This window comes from Akebia trifoliata, chromosome 11 (genome assembly GCF_017979445.1).
Source record: "Akebia trifoliata isolate Shusen 1 chromosome 11, ASM1797944v1, whole genome shotgun sequence".
Lineage (NCBI taxonomy): Eukaryota > Viridiplantae > Streptophyta > Magnoliopsida > Ranunculales > Lardizabalaceae > Akebia > Akebia trifoliata.
The window spans coordinates 4,190,252-4,206,316 of NC_141385.1; the positions used below are offsets into that span (position 1 = coordinate 4,190,252).

Below are 16,065 nucleotides of genomic sequence, written 5' to 3' on the forward strand. Positions count from 1 at the left end.
AATTCATTGATTAATCTTGGAATTTGGTAAAAAATTTATCCATCGCCATCAATTTTTTTATTTCCTTCAACATTTAAATCTCATGAATAAGATAGGGTTAGAGGACGAGTTGTAGAAGGCTATATAGAGCGATAAGGCTCAAAATGATGGGTCAAAGTTAAATGCGCACCTTAACCTAAAATAATGACAACTTTGCGATAAAAAAATTAGAAGAATTGTCTTAGTATCAATTCATTAAATTTATGACCGAGTGTTACCAAATATATATATGGTCACGTTCCACAACCAACATTAGGGATCCAACGTTTTGTCCTATATAGGTTAATAGTTTGGAATGGGACTGATATTTTGTGAGAATGATCTCTAACCCCATCAAAAGTGATTTATAAGTTGAAGAATTGTGGACTGTTAAGTTAGAAGTTTTGGAATTAACTATATATTTTTGTGATGATGATCTCCTCACCATAGAGATCATCCTCACAAAAATCAACCCATTCTAAGCTGTTAACCCGTATAAGACAAAACGTTGGTTGCCGAACGCTACTCATATATATATAACCAAAATCATTAGACACATTTACGACTGTGAACAATATTAAACAAAAGGAATAATAAATTTATTTAGTATGAATAATACAAAAATACATTTCACCATTAATGTTTAAATAGAATTTTGGACTTCCAATTTTACTACACTTCTACTACAGGATTTTTTTTTTTTTTTTTGACTAAGAGAGCAAGGGATTAGTGGTTAATGAAATTGAAGATGGGTTCAATGGGATTTGAACCTAGGTCATGGGATCAACTCTCCTCAAGCCTTTACCAAAGCTAAGTGATACCTTCACTTCTACTACAACCATACTTACCTAAAATATATGTTAAGTTATGTCTTCTGTTCCTGATGTTGGAGAGTTGTCATGAATTCAACCCAGATTCTTGATGATCCATTAACGACCCGTATGACCCGAAATTTCGGACCCCTTTGGTCTGGGGTTTGATCCGACCCGTTTCATCCTTTATGTAATCCTAAGTATAGAAAGGGTATTTTTAGAAATTTTTCTTAAGAGTGTAAGAAGGATAAGAAACCCTGACCGCATTGTTAGAGAGATACAGGAGATAGAGGAAGGTTGTCACTTGATTCTTCAATTGGTTAATATTGTGAAACTACAGCTTTCGCCCGAGGACATAGATCAATTCTGACTAAACCACATATATTTTTTGTCTTGTGTGATTGTTTCTATGTTCTTGTTCAATTTATACTTCAGAAGTGTGTGTTTGTTCTAACAATATAAAATAAATATGACTATGAATTAAGAAGAATGTAGATGATTCTCCTTTGTTTTACACATATAAATTACACCAATATCTCAAAAAGTTGGGGTTGGGAATGAATCATGTTCTTCCATTAAATTTCTTTTGAAAGATTCGTCGGTTCTTCTATCAATTTATTTGACCTGATTGATGAATAAACATACCCATCGAGTTGACTTGGCTCAGTGGGCATCTGAGTTCAGCTGGATTTTCAAGTTAATTTGAAAAAATGATACTGAGATGATTTGACTCAAAAATTCAATTTGACTTGGATGTCCGTTGAGTTGATTTGATCCTATGACTCAAGGTGGTGTTGAGGCCCACCAATCTAACGGTCTGAATCAGCCAAGGGGTGGTGTTACAGCTGCAGTGATTTTAGGATTTTAAAGAGATAAATAGGAGGGGGGGTGAAGTGGGTCAGATCTGGTCAAAATAAGGAGTACTAGAGAGATGTCACAGTCATTAGTCATATGGACGATTATTCCCTTTTGTTTATATATTTTCGTGTTTGGAAGTGTCGTTTCCTTCGGATTTTAGCTGCCTCGACAGATGAGCACGTGCATGGTTTGCACTTAACTTATTTGGAATCAAATCCATTGATCATAATTTTTTTAACTTAAAATCTACTCATATTTTACATTGCATATGTAGTTACATATTTTGTTTGTTAGTGTAGTCAATTGAAATCTCCTCACATCGAGGTGAGTGAGTTTTTGCTCACAGCCCAATAATGGTTAGACATGTGACGCAAATGATGTAAGTATTAGAGAGAAAATTTCTCGCTCCCACCCACAAATTTTAATTTTAAGATTTTAAATCTTAAAAAGTATGGATTGTCACATTAGCTATTTAACACTATAGCCATCTAGATTTCATGAAAAAAATTTATTTAAAAAAAAAAAAAATTAATGTTTTCAAGCTTGATCCAAGGAGTTGAAAATAGATGGCTACTGAGCATCCAAATTTAAATTTAAAACTAAAATTCAATGGAGAAAATAAGTTGTTTTAATATTTTATTTTTAAGTTCACAAAATTTCATCATCTATCCAATCATGTTCTTGAATTCCACAAGATGATCTGATTAAGAAATTTTTGTTTTCCATTGTGGAAGGGAGAGAGAATTTTTTTAATTACTTATGTCATTTGTGCCACATGTCAAGCCGTGTTGGGCTGTGAGAAAAAAAATCTCTCAATAGAGATTGTACACATGGGTACCTCTGAGTGGAAATGTGGTGTGTGACTAGACCATCAATAGAATTGTAGGAGATTTGAGTTGGGGACCTTCTTGATTTATCCATCAATCTTCTTTGAATATCATTAAAATAAATTTGGATGGATCCTAACCGCAAATGGGGGAGGGTCTAGTTTCATTGGCAGGGACTCCAATGGTTGCTTTGTTTTAGATGTCATGGGTATGGTCTTCTCTCATCTCATTTTCGTAGAGAATTCATGAAGCCTTGACATTTGCTTCCTTCAAGGGATTGCAAGAAAATATTCATCTTGGCTAACTTCCTATGCACTTAGATGCAGTAATGGCTCATTTGATATAGGCTGGAAATATGTTAATCTGGTAACATATCATTAACGAGAAATGATCAGCACCAAACATTTTGGCAAAACATTTTTCAAAACATGGGTTAGAAGTTTTGGAATTTTTGGGCTCAGCCCATTCCAATTTTCTAACATCCTCACCAAAAATCAGCCCATTCCAAAACTTCTAACCCATGTAGGACAAAAATGGTTGGCTAAAATGTTGGCCAAAATGTTTGGTGCTGAACGGGACCCATCATTAACTTGATATGAGGGAATAAAGCTATTGTTTGACATGTGATATTAAGGGGATACTGCAACAAGACTAGACAATCATCAATAAAATTTTGATGAAACAAGGATTAGATAAGAACATTTAATGATCAAATGACCAAGAATATTGTATCTAACATGAAATCTAAACTAACGGGTGAAATAAACAAAGGGTGGTATGATGAGCAATCTACACGAGTTAATCAAAGCATGTGAATGATATAATTGGAAAGGCACATATCAACATCTTAATCAATAGGTTTTCTTATAATAAGATACATTCATTTTCTATTTTTTTCATCGGTAAGCTAGGGTTAGAGGGATCCCATCCTTTTTATTGTATTTAACTTTGAGAATAATTACAAGTTACATCATCTAAGATTATTCTCGATAGCTCTTGAGAAATAGAATCAACATCCTCAATTACAGAAAATTTACTACAAGTAGCATCAAGTTTAGTAAGAAAATCAGTTGTCCTGTTGCTTTCTCTCCACTAAATTTCAAAAGAGTACAAATTGAATTTCCTTCACCAGTTCATTATACTTTCAAGAGACATCAATCTCACGCTTAATGCTCTTTATTGGGTATAAGGAGTCCGAAGAAATCAGAATTCAGTTAAAACCTTTAAATAAGGTGAATTTCATTGCTTCCAAAATTGCTTTCAGCTTTATGGATATTACATCCTTCACTTCAGTTCTTGACCATCCTACAAACCAAACTTGACCCAAAGAGTCGATTCCAGAAAATCCCCAACCACCTCCCAAGATTCTACCAGTGATTAATCACGTCAATCACAATCTTCCCTAAGGGACCCCCCCCCCCCTTATTGATAATAAATGCAAGATCTTACAAACTAGTGAATAAAGTATTACAATCGTATCGTATAATTAAGCACAACTCACTTGGTAGATCAGAGGCTGAGGACCACCGAAAAACTGAATCAACATTCAATCCCTCCTTCAATAGAAAATCAGCCGCCCTATTTGTTTCTCTCTAACTATGTTGGAACTCAACCACATTAAATTGTTGAAATAAGCTAGGATACTCTTACAAATACCCAAATACCTCCTTGGACATTTCCCCATATCCTTTATCAAGTTTATCGCTACAAGAGAGTTGGAAGAAACAATGACCCTGCTTACGCCAAAATGTTGAATCTCCATTAGAGCTTGTTGAATTGCAAACAACTCCACCAAATTTATATCACTCAAGCCGCATCCTCCAAATGAGCACTCCATAAACCTGCCCAAATCATCTCTCATGATCCACCCAAATGATGATCTCCCTTCCACCATTGCTCCATCTTTATTTACCTTGACAAAATGTTATTGCAGACGAGTCTATCGGCAAAAAATAGTACATCTCGTTTTGAGGGGGTATAGGGTCATACCTCCAGCATATTTTCAACATACTTTTCTTTACCAGATCCACTTCTATAATTCCAAATCAAAATATCTAAGGGTCAGATCTTGAATAATATCATCAATGATTTTTTTTCCGATCTTTAAACACACCTTCAAAAATCTTTTTATTCCTTTTCCTCCATACATGATAAAAAAAAATGCATTTGATGCTACCTTAACCCAAATAAAAAATGTTGCCTTGTTATCACACGCATCCTCCAAGGCTCTCATCATCTCCATTCTCCCTTCCATACTATTTGGAAAAGTATCAAACCATCGCATAATGGACCTCCAAATCCAACTTGAGTAGGAACATTTCTAGAAAAGATGTTCATTAGTCTCGTTAGTATTGCAGCAAAGCACACATCTAGATGGCAACATTAAACCTCTCTTTAATAAATTCTCTATCATCATAAGTTTATTTTGGATGGCTAACCATGCACACATAACATGTCGTTTAATGTGTTCCTTATGCCACACAAATTTACTCCATCTAAACTGATTTTGTTGCTCATGAATCACATATCATGCACTTCTCAACGATAACCTACCATTCGATGTAAGACTCCACACCACTTTATCCTCATATCCCTCCGTTGGTAACGCATGAGCCTGTACCCGATCAAAAACTGGTGCATCCTTGCTGTAAAAGGATCGATCAAATTCCATCTACCATTATCGCACATATCTCTGACAAAAATATCATCACGACTTTTAAATTGGCTAATGATCATATTCCCAAACTTTTCTATAAGAGATTTATGTGTTAACCAAGGATCTTTCCAAAAAAGGTTGACCTCCCTCCTCCAATCAATATTCGTATATAATTTCTAATTTGTTCATTCACCCTACAAAGCCCTCTCTATTCGGACTTGTAGTAGATTGCATATATAAGAATTGAACAAATAATAAATGAAACTTTAATGAATAAGATTCGTTCCACATGGACAATAGTAATTCAAATTTCTTTCGAATTGAAATCAAAATAGAATTTTAAAACAATTTAGAAGATTTGCAGTTAAAAAGTAAATTGAAATTAAAGTAAGAAATGAATTTAAAGCAATGTAAAAGAAATTAGAAAGATCAAATCCACCTTTGTAAGTCAACTTAACAAGTTAAGTAACTCTAATTCAGTCTCAATCCACATAACAAACTATTGTTTGTGGATTGGAGGATTATTCAATTAATCTTATATGAATCCAAAATGTGTGAGTTGTAAATCAATGTGGTATTATTAGATTTCTATCTCAAGTTGTCACTAAGCATGATTAAACTTGATCTTATCTAAACATGAATCATCAAAGTGAGGACAATTGATACAAATCGGATAATCCAAACTTAATAAACTTCACACAAACATAATTAAAATAGGAAATAAAGAGTTGCTTAAATGAAATCAAGTAAGACTCACTCTGACATCATTGATTTCTCTATGGAGAATCTAGCCGATCATTGCAAGAAGCAAGTTGAAACAAAATGAAATAAAGCAAATATGGTGGAGAAGAGAGTGAGATAATCTATATTGCACTTTGATTCCAAGCTTTATGATCTTACAATGGAGTTTCAAAGGAAAATTAAAGAAAAAAAAAGATGATTCTTTTAGCTCTCACTTTAAAAGAATTCTCTTTATCACAAAAAAACTAAAAAATTACAAAGAAATTAGGAAGATGAAGAGGGACCAAAAGGGACCCCTTCCTTTGGGACAATCCCTCAATTTATAGATTTATATTCGGGTTATTGGGTCGAATTTTTGCTCCAGTTGATTCGAAAGGGTTTTCAGTTACAATAATCAAAGCGTCTAGAATGTTTAGCTTGGATCTCGAGGCATAATTCCTTGAGATTATCGTGGAGCACTAAGGACCCATTGCCGACAGATTTTAACTCCGAAATTTGGTAGGCTGCTCCTCTTGACTTGTATATTGTAACAAAAATTGTTACAAAAATATTTGTCTCCAAATTTATCCTTTTTACCTACAAATAGTAAGAAAATCTATTAGTTTCAATAATTTGACAAATTAATACAATTTATGTTTATTTGGGACAAATACAATTAGGTGTCGATAATCCTTGTATAATTACGATATCAAAAATGACTTTATGGGACCTTATCACTCTCTACACCCAATAGCAGTCTGATGGCACATCATACTCCCATATTGATTTATTTTTCACATACCGAGCTCTCATCCAAGAACACCACAAAGATTTAGTATCACTTACCAAAAATCATAATTGTTTCATTAACCCCACAGTATTCCAATCTACATGCCTTTTAAGCCTTACCCCTCCTCCTCTTTAGGACTACACATTTTTTTCCAACTAATCGGGTGCAATGATTGAGCTAAAGAAGAACCTCACCACAGAAACCTTGCAAAAACTTATTCAATTTCTTTCAGAAGTCTCCAAGGAATAAAAAAAATCAATCTCCAATAAATCTGGAAACTATTTAATATTGACTTAAAGTGTTCTACCCTTCCTATTAACGAAAGCAAGGACGCCATCCGAGTCTCAACCCGACGCAATATTTTATCCATCAATGGTCTGCACAACGTATTGTTTAACTTTGACAGAAATAATGGTAGTCCCAAGTATCTAATAGGTAAATCTCCTTCATTAAATTTTCATTTTATTCAAAATAGTTGAATGTCTTCTACACTCCTTGCTAAAGAATATTGAGCTCTTTCGATCATTCGCTTCAAGTCCTAAGATTTTTGTAAATAAATCAAGAGTTTTATGAATATAAATGAAAAAAAATACCCTATCTTCTGAAAAAATCAGCAAGTCGTCCACAAATAACAATGTGAAATAATCGGGCACTCGAACATGGAAGGTACCTTAACATGTCACACTCGAACTTGTTCGTCCAATAAGCATGAAAAGGCCTCCATGACTATCGTGAATAGGTACGATGAAATGGGATCGCCTTGACGCTGCCCACATCTACTATTAAAGAACCCGTAATGAGATCCGTTGATGATTAGAGAGAATTTTGGTGTAGAAATACACTCGAATACCCACAAAATCCAAATCTCATTAAATCCTAATTGCTTAAGAATTGCAATTAAGAAATCCCATCTAACCTGATCATAAGCCTTCCTTATATCAACTTTAGTACAAAAAACCTTAGGTCCCGACCTCAATTAGAATTTATGACTAATTCATGAGCGAGAAGAATATTATCAGAAATCCTTCTACCTCTAATAAAAGCTGATTGGTTTTTACTCATAATAGAATCCAAACATCCCGCCAATCTATTAGCCATAATCTTGGTTATAACTTTGTATAAAAAATTACAAAGTTATATAGGTCTCACCTTATCAAAGGAACATGCGCCATCTTCCTTAGGAATACGTGTTATAAACGTGGAGTTTACCTCATGGAGAAGTTTGGATTTTTTGAAAAAATTCTGCATAGCTTTGATCATATCCTCCCCCATTATATTCCAAAAAGAAATATAGAAATCTATTGGAAATCCATCCAGACCCGGAGCTTTATTTCTTGGGGAACTAAAGATAACATCTTTAATCTCCTCAGGCAAAACTGCAACAATTAAGACATTTCTTTTGCCTTCGATAGACATTTTTGAAACGGGATCACAGGGCAATCATCATTTGAAATTGGAGTAAAAATATTCTGAAAAAAATGAACCCCCATATTACCGATTTCTTCCTTATTAGTCATGAAGGATCCATCATCCTTTTTCATTAATTGAATAAATTATGATGAAATCCTTGACGCAATTGAAGCATGGAAGAATTTTGAATTCGCAACCCCTTCTTTCAACCATTGAATTTGAGATTTCTGCAAAACAAATTAGTCTTCAATTCGAATCTCCTTATGAACTCTCCTAGTAGCTCCACTCTCCATCTCCGATAAAACTGGATTAAAAGAGGGTCACGTTGGATTTTATTTTGAATTTCTTGCAACTCCAAATGTGCAATATTCTTTCGCATAAAAATATCCCCAACCCTCTCCTTATTCCATTTTTTAAGAGCCTCTTTCGTAAGCCTCAATTTTTGTGCAACCACAAACATTGGATTTCCACAAACTTGTTGATTTCAAGATACAACCACCATTTCTTCAATGCCCTGAAACCTCAAACAATAGTTAAAGAATTTAAATGGTTTCGGCCCTCCATTGATCCTCACATTATCTGAAATCACCATTGGTGAATGCTTCGAAATTCCATGATTTAAATATTCATAGAACTATGCAGCAATTTCAAAACCCACATTATGTTCACAAGAATTCTATCCAACCGATACATTATCCTCCAACCCCCCCCCCCCCCCCATGATTTATTACTCCAAGAGAAGGTAAACTCCTCAACATTCAAATCCCTCAATTCACAAGACTCAATACATCTATTAAACGGCTCCAAAACTCTGCTCGGCACTACTCTCACACCCATTTTTCATTTGCAAATCGAACTGAATTAAAATCGCCTAATACCACCTAAGGGATATTACCATCCACATCAACCGTCATCACCCCTAAATCATTCCATAAGACACTCCTCTCTGCACCAAAATTAAAAGCATACACCATCGTTAAATAGAACTCATCTGAATTCCTCGCATTCACAAATTTACAATGAACAAATTGATTAGATTCCAAAATTTTCTCCACCCCATAGCTGCTACTATCCCAACCAATCCACACTCTACTAGATGGATCACTACCACAATTATCCACAAAGGAAATCGAGCTCCCCAATTTTCGATGAACTTTTCCACTCAAATTCTACTGAATTTTAGTTTTAGATAAACACATAATATCTTCTCTATTCTCCTTTAAAATATTCTTCACCTTAGCCCATTTATTCTAGTGGTGAAGCCCCCGGACATTCCACGAGATAATCTTCATTTAGAATTAGTGTCCCCCTATCTGTTTCATAGCCTGCAATTGTGAGCATGTAAATTTGTAGACACGATGATGTTTTGCTTTCGAACGTTGCCCATCGTCAATCCCTTATTTTGCCTCAAGATTACCATCTTTACCTATATTACCACCCAAGTTAGACCCTAAAATATCGAATTTATTACGGTTTGCCAACTCAGACTATATCGGCTCAACTTCAACCACATTAGATTCTACATTCAGAATGGGTTGGATATCCATAACCACTCCATTACCATTCTCAGGCCTTAAAATGTTGCTATTATTTGGCACCGTTGCTACTCCAAAGAAGGAGTCCAAGATAAGTCCACCTCTAAGCTCGTTGTGGGATTACGTTTAGTAACAAAGTCTAGATTTTGTTGAACTATTTCCATCGAATTTACAGTTCTAGCTAAATCAAACGTGTTACTATCCCGAATCTACTGAACCTCCTCTTCCGATTTTCAGTTCCATCTGAATTGTTTATATGTTCAATAGATCCAATGGTCCTAGACCCATCCTCACATGCCATCACCGTAGGTATACCAGATTTCTCTACCATTGAATCCTTGCTGCCATTCTCACCAATAAACTCATCCACGCCATAAAGAAATTCACCAACAACCTTTATCGTCTTAGCTTCGTCCTCGTTAGATCTCCATATTTGCTTGGGCTCAATATATTTTCTAGCACACTTACTTTGAGGAGATTAAAGGTCTCACAAGTCTTATACGATTTCGGCATCCATTCGTACTCGATCTCCTTTGTATAAGCATGGCCATCATCAACTTCTAATGACACAAATCTTGGAAACTCACAATTAATGTCATTCTTGACACAAAGTTTGGCATAAGTAATTCGAGATTTTTGCATGTTAATTCATCCATATGCAGAGGCTGACCCACCATACTGCCATCACACCCAACGTATTTTTCCCCTAGAACTGGAGAGGTAGTTTTGGTAAACAAATCCACAACGACAAAGTCTTGATAAGCTCCCGCATTGGTTTAATCCTTGGGCTCCATTCACGCAGTATAAGCAACCTCCCAACTATCGACCAAATTGCCAAATTAAGAACATGATCACAATCTTCCTTAAGATTAAATTTAAATAGAAAGAAACCATCAATCATGGAGAGCATCTGCATCGATCCCTTAATCTTTCGTAATCTTTCCACAACCATCTTCAATCCTTGATAATAAGGCTTTTTCCTAAGAAGATACCCATCTAATGAATTATCCCACTTAAGCCTTTCATCCTCAATATTAAGTTTAGGAATGTGAATAGCCTTTTTATTATAAAGGCCAGGAAAGGTAGGCAAAGAGCGATTCACTCCAACACTACCCTTAAAAAGATTTTTCCAAGACAAACCAGAAGAACTGGTTGCCATCATTGAAAGAAAGAAAGAAGACCCTATGAGAGAAATGGATGGTCCTCCTATCCCTCCTTGAGGTCCACTCAGTACACAGTTAGGGGGGCAATCCCCCAAGGACTATGCAAGACGGCTTCCTCTTAGATGAGATACAAAACATTGTCTTGTTTAATAAGAATTTTTCTTTATCCACCCGAATGATTTATAATGAGATATATAATAATCCTCACGAATAATAAGGGGGTAACGTATTAGAATGGGCGATTAAGAAAATAAGTGAACCTATAAATAAGGAGAAAGATTTCGACAAGAAGGACTTTGGGGAGAGAGACTTTTTAGAGGAAAAGCTTGGTTTATTATTCCCTGCAATTTCAATTCTAATTTAAGCATCAAAGGGTGTTTGACAAGTACCACACCGGTACCCCAACGTGTTTGTGATGAGGGAGGGCCTATCATCAAGGAAATTTGAGTTGTTTAAGGCAAATCAATGAAAAAGCCTCTACAATACTATAAATAATCAATTGTACATATTACTCATATTCAATAATTACCAGTTTAAGATTTAGTTTTAACTTACATGTTAATATTTAATTAACTGTGATTATGCTCATAAAGAAAGAGACCCATTTGGGTAGCCTTTATGTAGAAGCTAGACTATATGAAATAAGAATAAAATTGAGGAGATTCTCTAATTTACTTTGATGGAATTCCCATTTTAATTAGCTTGCTGATTGGAGCTATAGTTCCCAGACAAAATTCAACATAAAGTAAAACAAAATTAAGTAAATTTCCGATGTAGTTGAGTGATATATATAAGGGTATAAAGGGCCATTGGGTGACTGCCATCTGGAAAATTCTCTTGGCACATCATATGGGCGACTTACCATGTACAGATGGCAGTCACTCATTGGACAACAGCACCATTTGAGAGAACTTCATCCACCTTAAAAACATGATCCAAATTATGGGATAATCATTCCAAATGGTAAAGGCATGGATACTCCCTTTCCTCCAACCTCATCATATGTGTCATCATGCACCTTTGGCCACCCTCTCATCTTTAACTTTTCACCGCCTCACATAAACTAATCTTTTTTAAGACAGGAGAGAGAGAGAGAGAGAGAGAGAGTGTGTGAGACCCACCTTTTATTAGCTCATGAAACCACATTAGAGGCATAACAAAGGTACTAACACTCTTGGGTTTCCTCTTGATTTCATCTTTATCATCAATCTATTATTGATCTTAATATTTCTTCTTCTTTGAATATCTTGTAGATTGAATCATTAGAGATTGTTGGAGAAGATGGAAGGAGAAGCAATCACTAATGCTTTCACTCAAAACCCAACACTTGGATCCAATCCTCAAATCATAAAGAAGAAGAGAAACTTACCAGGAACACCAGGTAATCTTCTCTTCTTCATGTACTCTTTTTTTATTCTTCTTCTTCTTTTTCTTAATTAGTTCTTTTATTTTTATTTTATGATTATGGGTATATTCGCAGATCTTAATGTTTGTGATTGTCGATCCCATGTGAACATAAATTGTTGTTTTAATTTACAGATCCTGAAGCTGAGGTCATCGCCTTATCTCCAAAGACACTAATGGCTACAAACAGATTCTTGTGTGAGATATGTGGGAAAGGATTTCAGAGAGATCAAAACCTTCAGCTACATCGTCGTGGCCATAACCTTCCATGGAAGCTCAAGCAAAGGAGCAGCAAAGAACCACGAAAGCGAGTCTACGTGTGCCCCGAAAAGAGCTGTGTTCATCATCACCCCTTAAGGGCTCTTGGAGACCTCACTGGTATAAAGAAGCACTTCTGTCGAAAACACGGGGAAAAGAAATGGAAGTGTGAGAAGTGCTCGAAACGATATGCGGTGCAATCAGATTGGAAGGCCCATTCGAAAACTTGTGGCACTAGGGAGTACAAATGCGATTGTGGGACTCTATTTTCACGGTAAATTTTTTCTAAAGTACAACAAGAAGTCTATCAGTTTTGTAAAATGTTACACGTTCCGATCTGGTTAATTATGCTTCCTAAAAACAAGATCAACAATAGTAGCATTCAATTTTCTTCGAGCACCAATTGAAGCAACGGTGTCAGCCGTTTGCTTCCCCTCCCTAAAAAAATGAGTAGCAACCTAACATCTATCAACCAATCATTTTTGATATATATAAATTAACATCATAAATTTTAATTTCTACATATGGTGATTGAGGGATTTAGATTTGATTCATAGAAATCACATACAATAATTAGTAGGTCAAGGATGTAGAAGAAGCCTGAAAGTGATTTGTGTGGTTGAAATATTCTTGTATGTATGATCAATGAAATAGACAATAGGACTCCACCGCCCCCCCCCCCCAAAAAAAAAAAAAAAAAGAAAAAAAAGATGCCCTTCTCTCTTCATTTGTCTTCTATGATCTAAAGGGAAATAAGGCATGAGAGAAGTCAAATAGATTGTTATTGACATATTCTTTATTTTCATCCATTGGTTAATTATCTTCTCCTCTTAGGACCTATCTTTCTCTTTAAGATTGGTGGTACAACTCCGTTGTGTGTGTGTGTGTGTGTGTGTGTGTGTGTGTGTGACTACTACTACAACTGTTGTTGTTCTTTGGGTTAAGTATGAAATTTTTTTTCTTCTTTTCTATTTGATGAACAGGAGAGATAGCTTCATCACTCATAGAGCCTTCTGCGACGCTTTAGCAGAAGAAACAGCAAGAGTCACTGCAGCATCTAACTTCAACAACACAATGGCTGCTGCTGCTGGTAATATCAATTATCATTTAATGGGAACTTCACTAGGACCCAACATGGTGCAACATTTTTCTTCTATTTTCAAACCGATCTCAATCAACAATGAAGATATCGATCAGAGTAGATCAGGACTCTCTCTTTGGATGGGCCAAGGATCCCAAGATAGCGAATCATTAAGAAATAATAACCTCCCTCAATTACATCAAATTGGGTTGGGAAGTTCAGGTACATTATATAATCCTGATCCATTTGCTTCATGTTCAAATCCTCGTCAACAATCGGATTATCAATTGAATTGGATGTTTGGAAGTAAGTTCTCATCCACAAATGGAGAACTAACAAGCACTTCACTACCAATAAGCAACATTAAAGAAGTTGATAATCCTCACATTGCAAGTGCTCCTTCTTTATATAGCACTCAAAATCACCACCAACCATCTTCGACGAATATGTCCGCCACAGCTTTACTTCAAAAAGCCGCACAAATGGGCGCAAGTTCCACCGACCCATTGCTCCTTGGGAGCTTTGGAGTGAAGTGCAACAACATTCATGTTCAAGAAGGAAACAGATACAATGGTTTCTTTGGTCAAAACCCAACACCCATTAATCTCAGAACTGATCTAGAAAACTCCGTAAGTGATCTATCAACGTTGAACCAATTACAGATGTACCCTGCAAAGCGTCGTAATGTTCAGAAGGATGATATAGAAGGAGGGCAAACAAGGGACTTCTTAGGGGTTTCTCTTCAAACTCTTTCTCCATCATCAATCAATGGATGGATGTGATTAGATGATGGTTTCATGAATTACATATTTCTCAAGGCCAAGAAAAGTTGATAGTAAAGTGAGGTTGGAGGAGGGAGAGATTAATATATTATTTAGGAACTTTGCAGAGAGGGAAAGAAGGTATATAAGTGCTTGATGGAAGCTAAAAGATGTGATTAGAAAACTAAACAAGTTTATTTAAGTGAGGAGATCCATGCATATTCTCCTGAACATGAAAGCTGTTCCCTTTAAAATGTTTGCTTTTATTTTGAGAAAAGGGGATGGGTAGTGGGGGCAAAGAAAGATACCCTTTTGAACTCCATTATTGCATTGTATCATCTTTATTATGGTTGTTGTCTTTTCAAAGTTCAAACTAAACTTAGTATTTGTGTGGGAAAAAAATATGGATTTGCGTTCAAATTAGGCTAAGGTTTTTATTAATTAACTATATTATCTATCAATCTTTATTTCATATAATCATGATTATTTGTGTTGGGTTGTATATGTCTTGAATTAAGATCCGGGTCAACAGTGGATACTGTTCATCAAATACCCGGAGAAATTCTAATAGGGGTATTTATGTAGGGGAAAATGTAGCATTTAATTGGATTTCGGGAGAGGTGGGTTTGGATTGGAAAACCTAAGTTAGTAAGGATTTCACCTTTACTAAGGGTCCTTGGGCTCACCTCTTGGCATCCAAAAACATGATCCAATGCTTTAGAGTTGTAGAGGAAGAAATTCTATGAAAAAAAAAAAAAAAAATCACAGTTGAGTTTTCTTTTTAAGTTTGGGAGTAATGTGGAAATTTTTCATACATTTTCAAAAATTTGGATCAAGTTCAAAATAAATTATTTTTTGAATTATTATTATTTTATCTGAGTTTTTATGATACGTAGAGGGCTGTGGTGTTGGAGTGTTGGATTTCTAGTGTGGTAATCCATTTGAGCAAAACAACCCTTAGTAAGACGCAAAATCTTAGTAAGGAAAGGGTTTCACTAATGTATTCTCCCATTAATGAAATAATATTACCTTTTCCAAAGTTTATTAGAAAAGGAATATTTCAAAATTATGTTTCTTAACCATGCAGTTAACATTCGGTCCAACAGTTGAGGCACACTTTGTCATGGTATCAGACTTTAACTAACTTAACAAGCTTCCTAGTTCTATTTGAGCTAAACTGACTTTATAACAAAAACCAATTGGACCCATTCGGACCATTTAGACTCCTAGTGAATTTATTGGGGAATTATCAGGCTGGTGTCAAGTGGCTTTGTAGCTAAGTGGGAGTTGCATATTTGCCAATTAATTAAATTGAGAAAATAAGAGATAGAAGTTTGGGACTTGCAATGGTCGATGTCACTCCCTAGTGGTTGATTAATAATCAAATATAAGATGGGATGCATTGTAATAAAGTATACTGATGCACCATATATATCATCTTATCATGAAGATTTGACTGATTATCTTAATCTTCATGATAAGATTATTGAGAAAATATAAAATCAGAACTAAAACAAGAGATAATTCTCTTCTAATTCACTCTGTCATTTTTCATATCCTTCGCTTATTTACATTGTTCTTATTTATAAGTAAATTACATTGGATCAATTGACGATAAGAATGAGTAGATTTGAATGAATTTCCTATAGATATTAGGAAACTAATTTATCTTTAGAATTAATTTGACTTAAGTCCTCTTGCAATGCCACAGATGAATGCTGTTTCAGCAGCGTTATCTTGAAGAGCATAATTAGGAGAAAAATCAGCAGCAG

At 35.2% G+C, this 16,065-nt stretch overlaps 1 protein-coding gene across 1 annotated transcript; it reads left to right on the plus strand.

The window, feature by feature from the left end:
- The first annotated feature begins 11,879 nt into the window (after positions 1-11,879).
- Positions 11,880-14,701, plus strand: LOC147390449 (zinc finger protein MAGPIE-like). Its single transcript, XM_086459400.1, has 4 exons — positions 11,880-11,951; positions 12,043-12,170; positions 12,329-12,725; positions 13,435-14,701. The coding sequence occupies exons 2-4, from the start codon at positions 12,071-12,073 to the stop codon at positions 14,312-14,314; spliced, it is 1,377 nt and encodes a 458-aa protein (XP_086315526.1). The 5' UTR covers positions 11,880-11,951; positions 12,043-12,070; the 3' UTR covers positions 14,315-14,701.
- Positions 14,702-16,065: the final 1,364 nt, after the last annotated feature.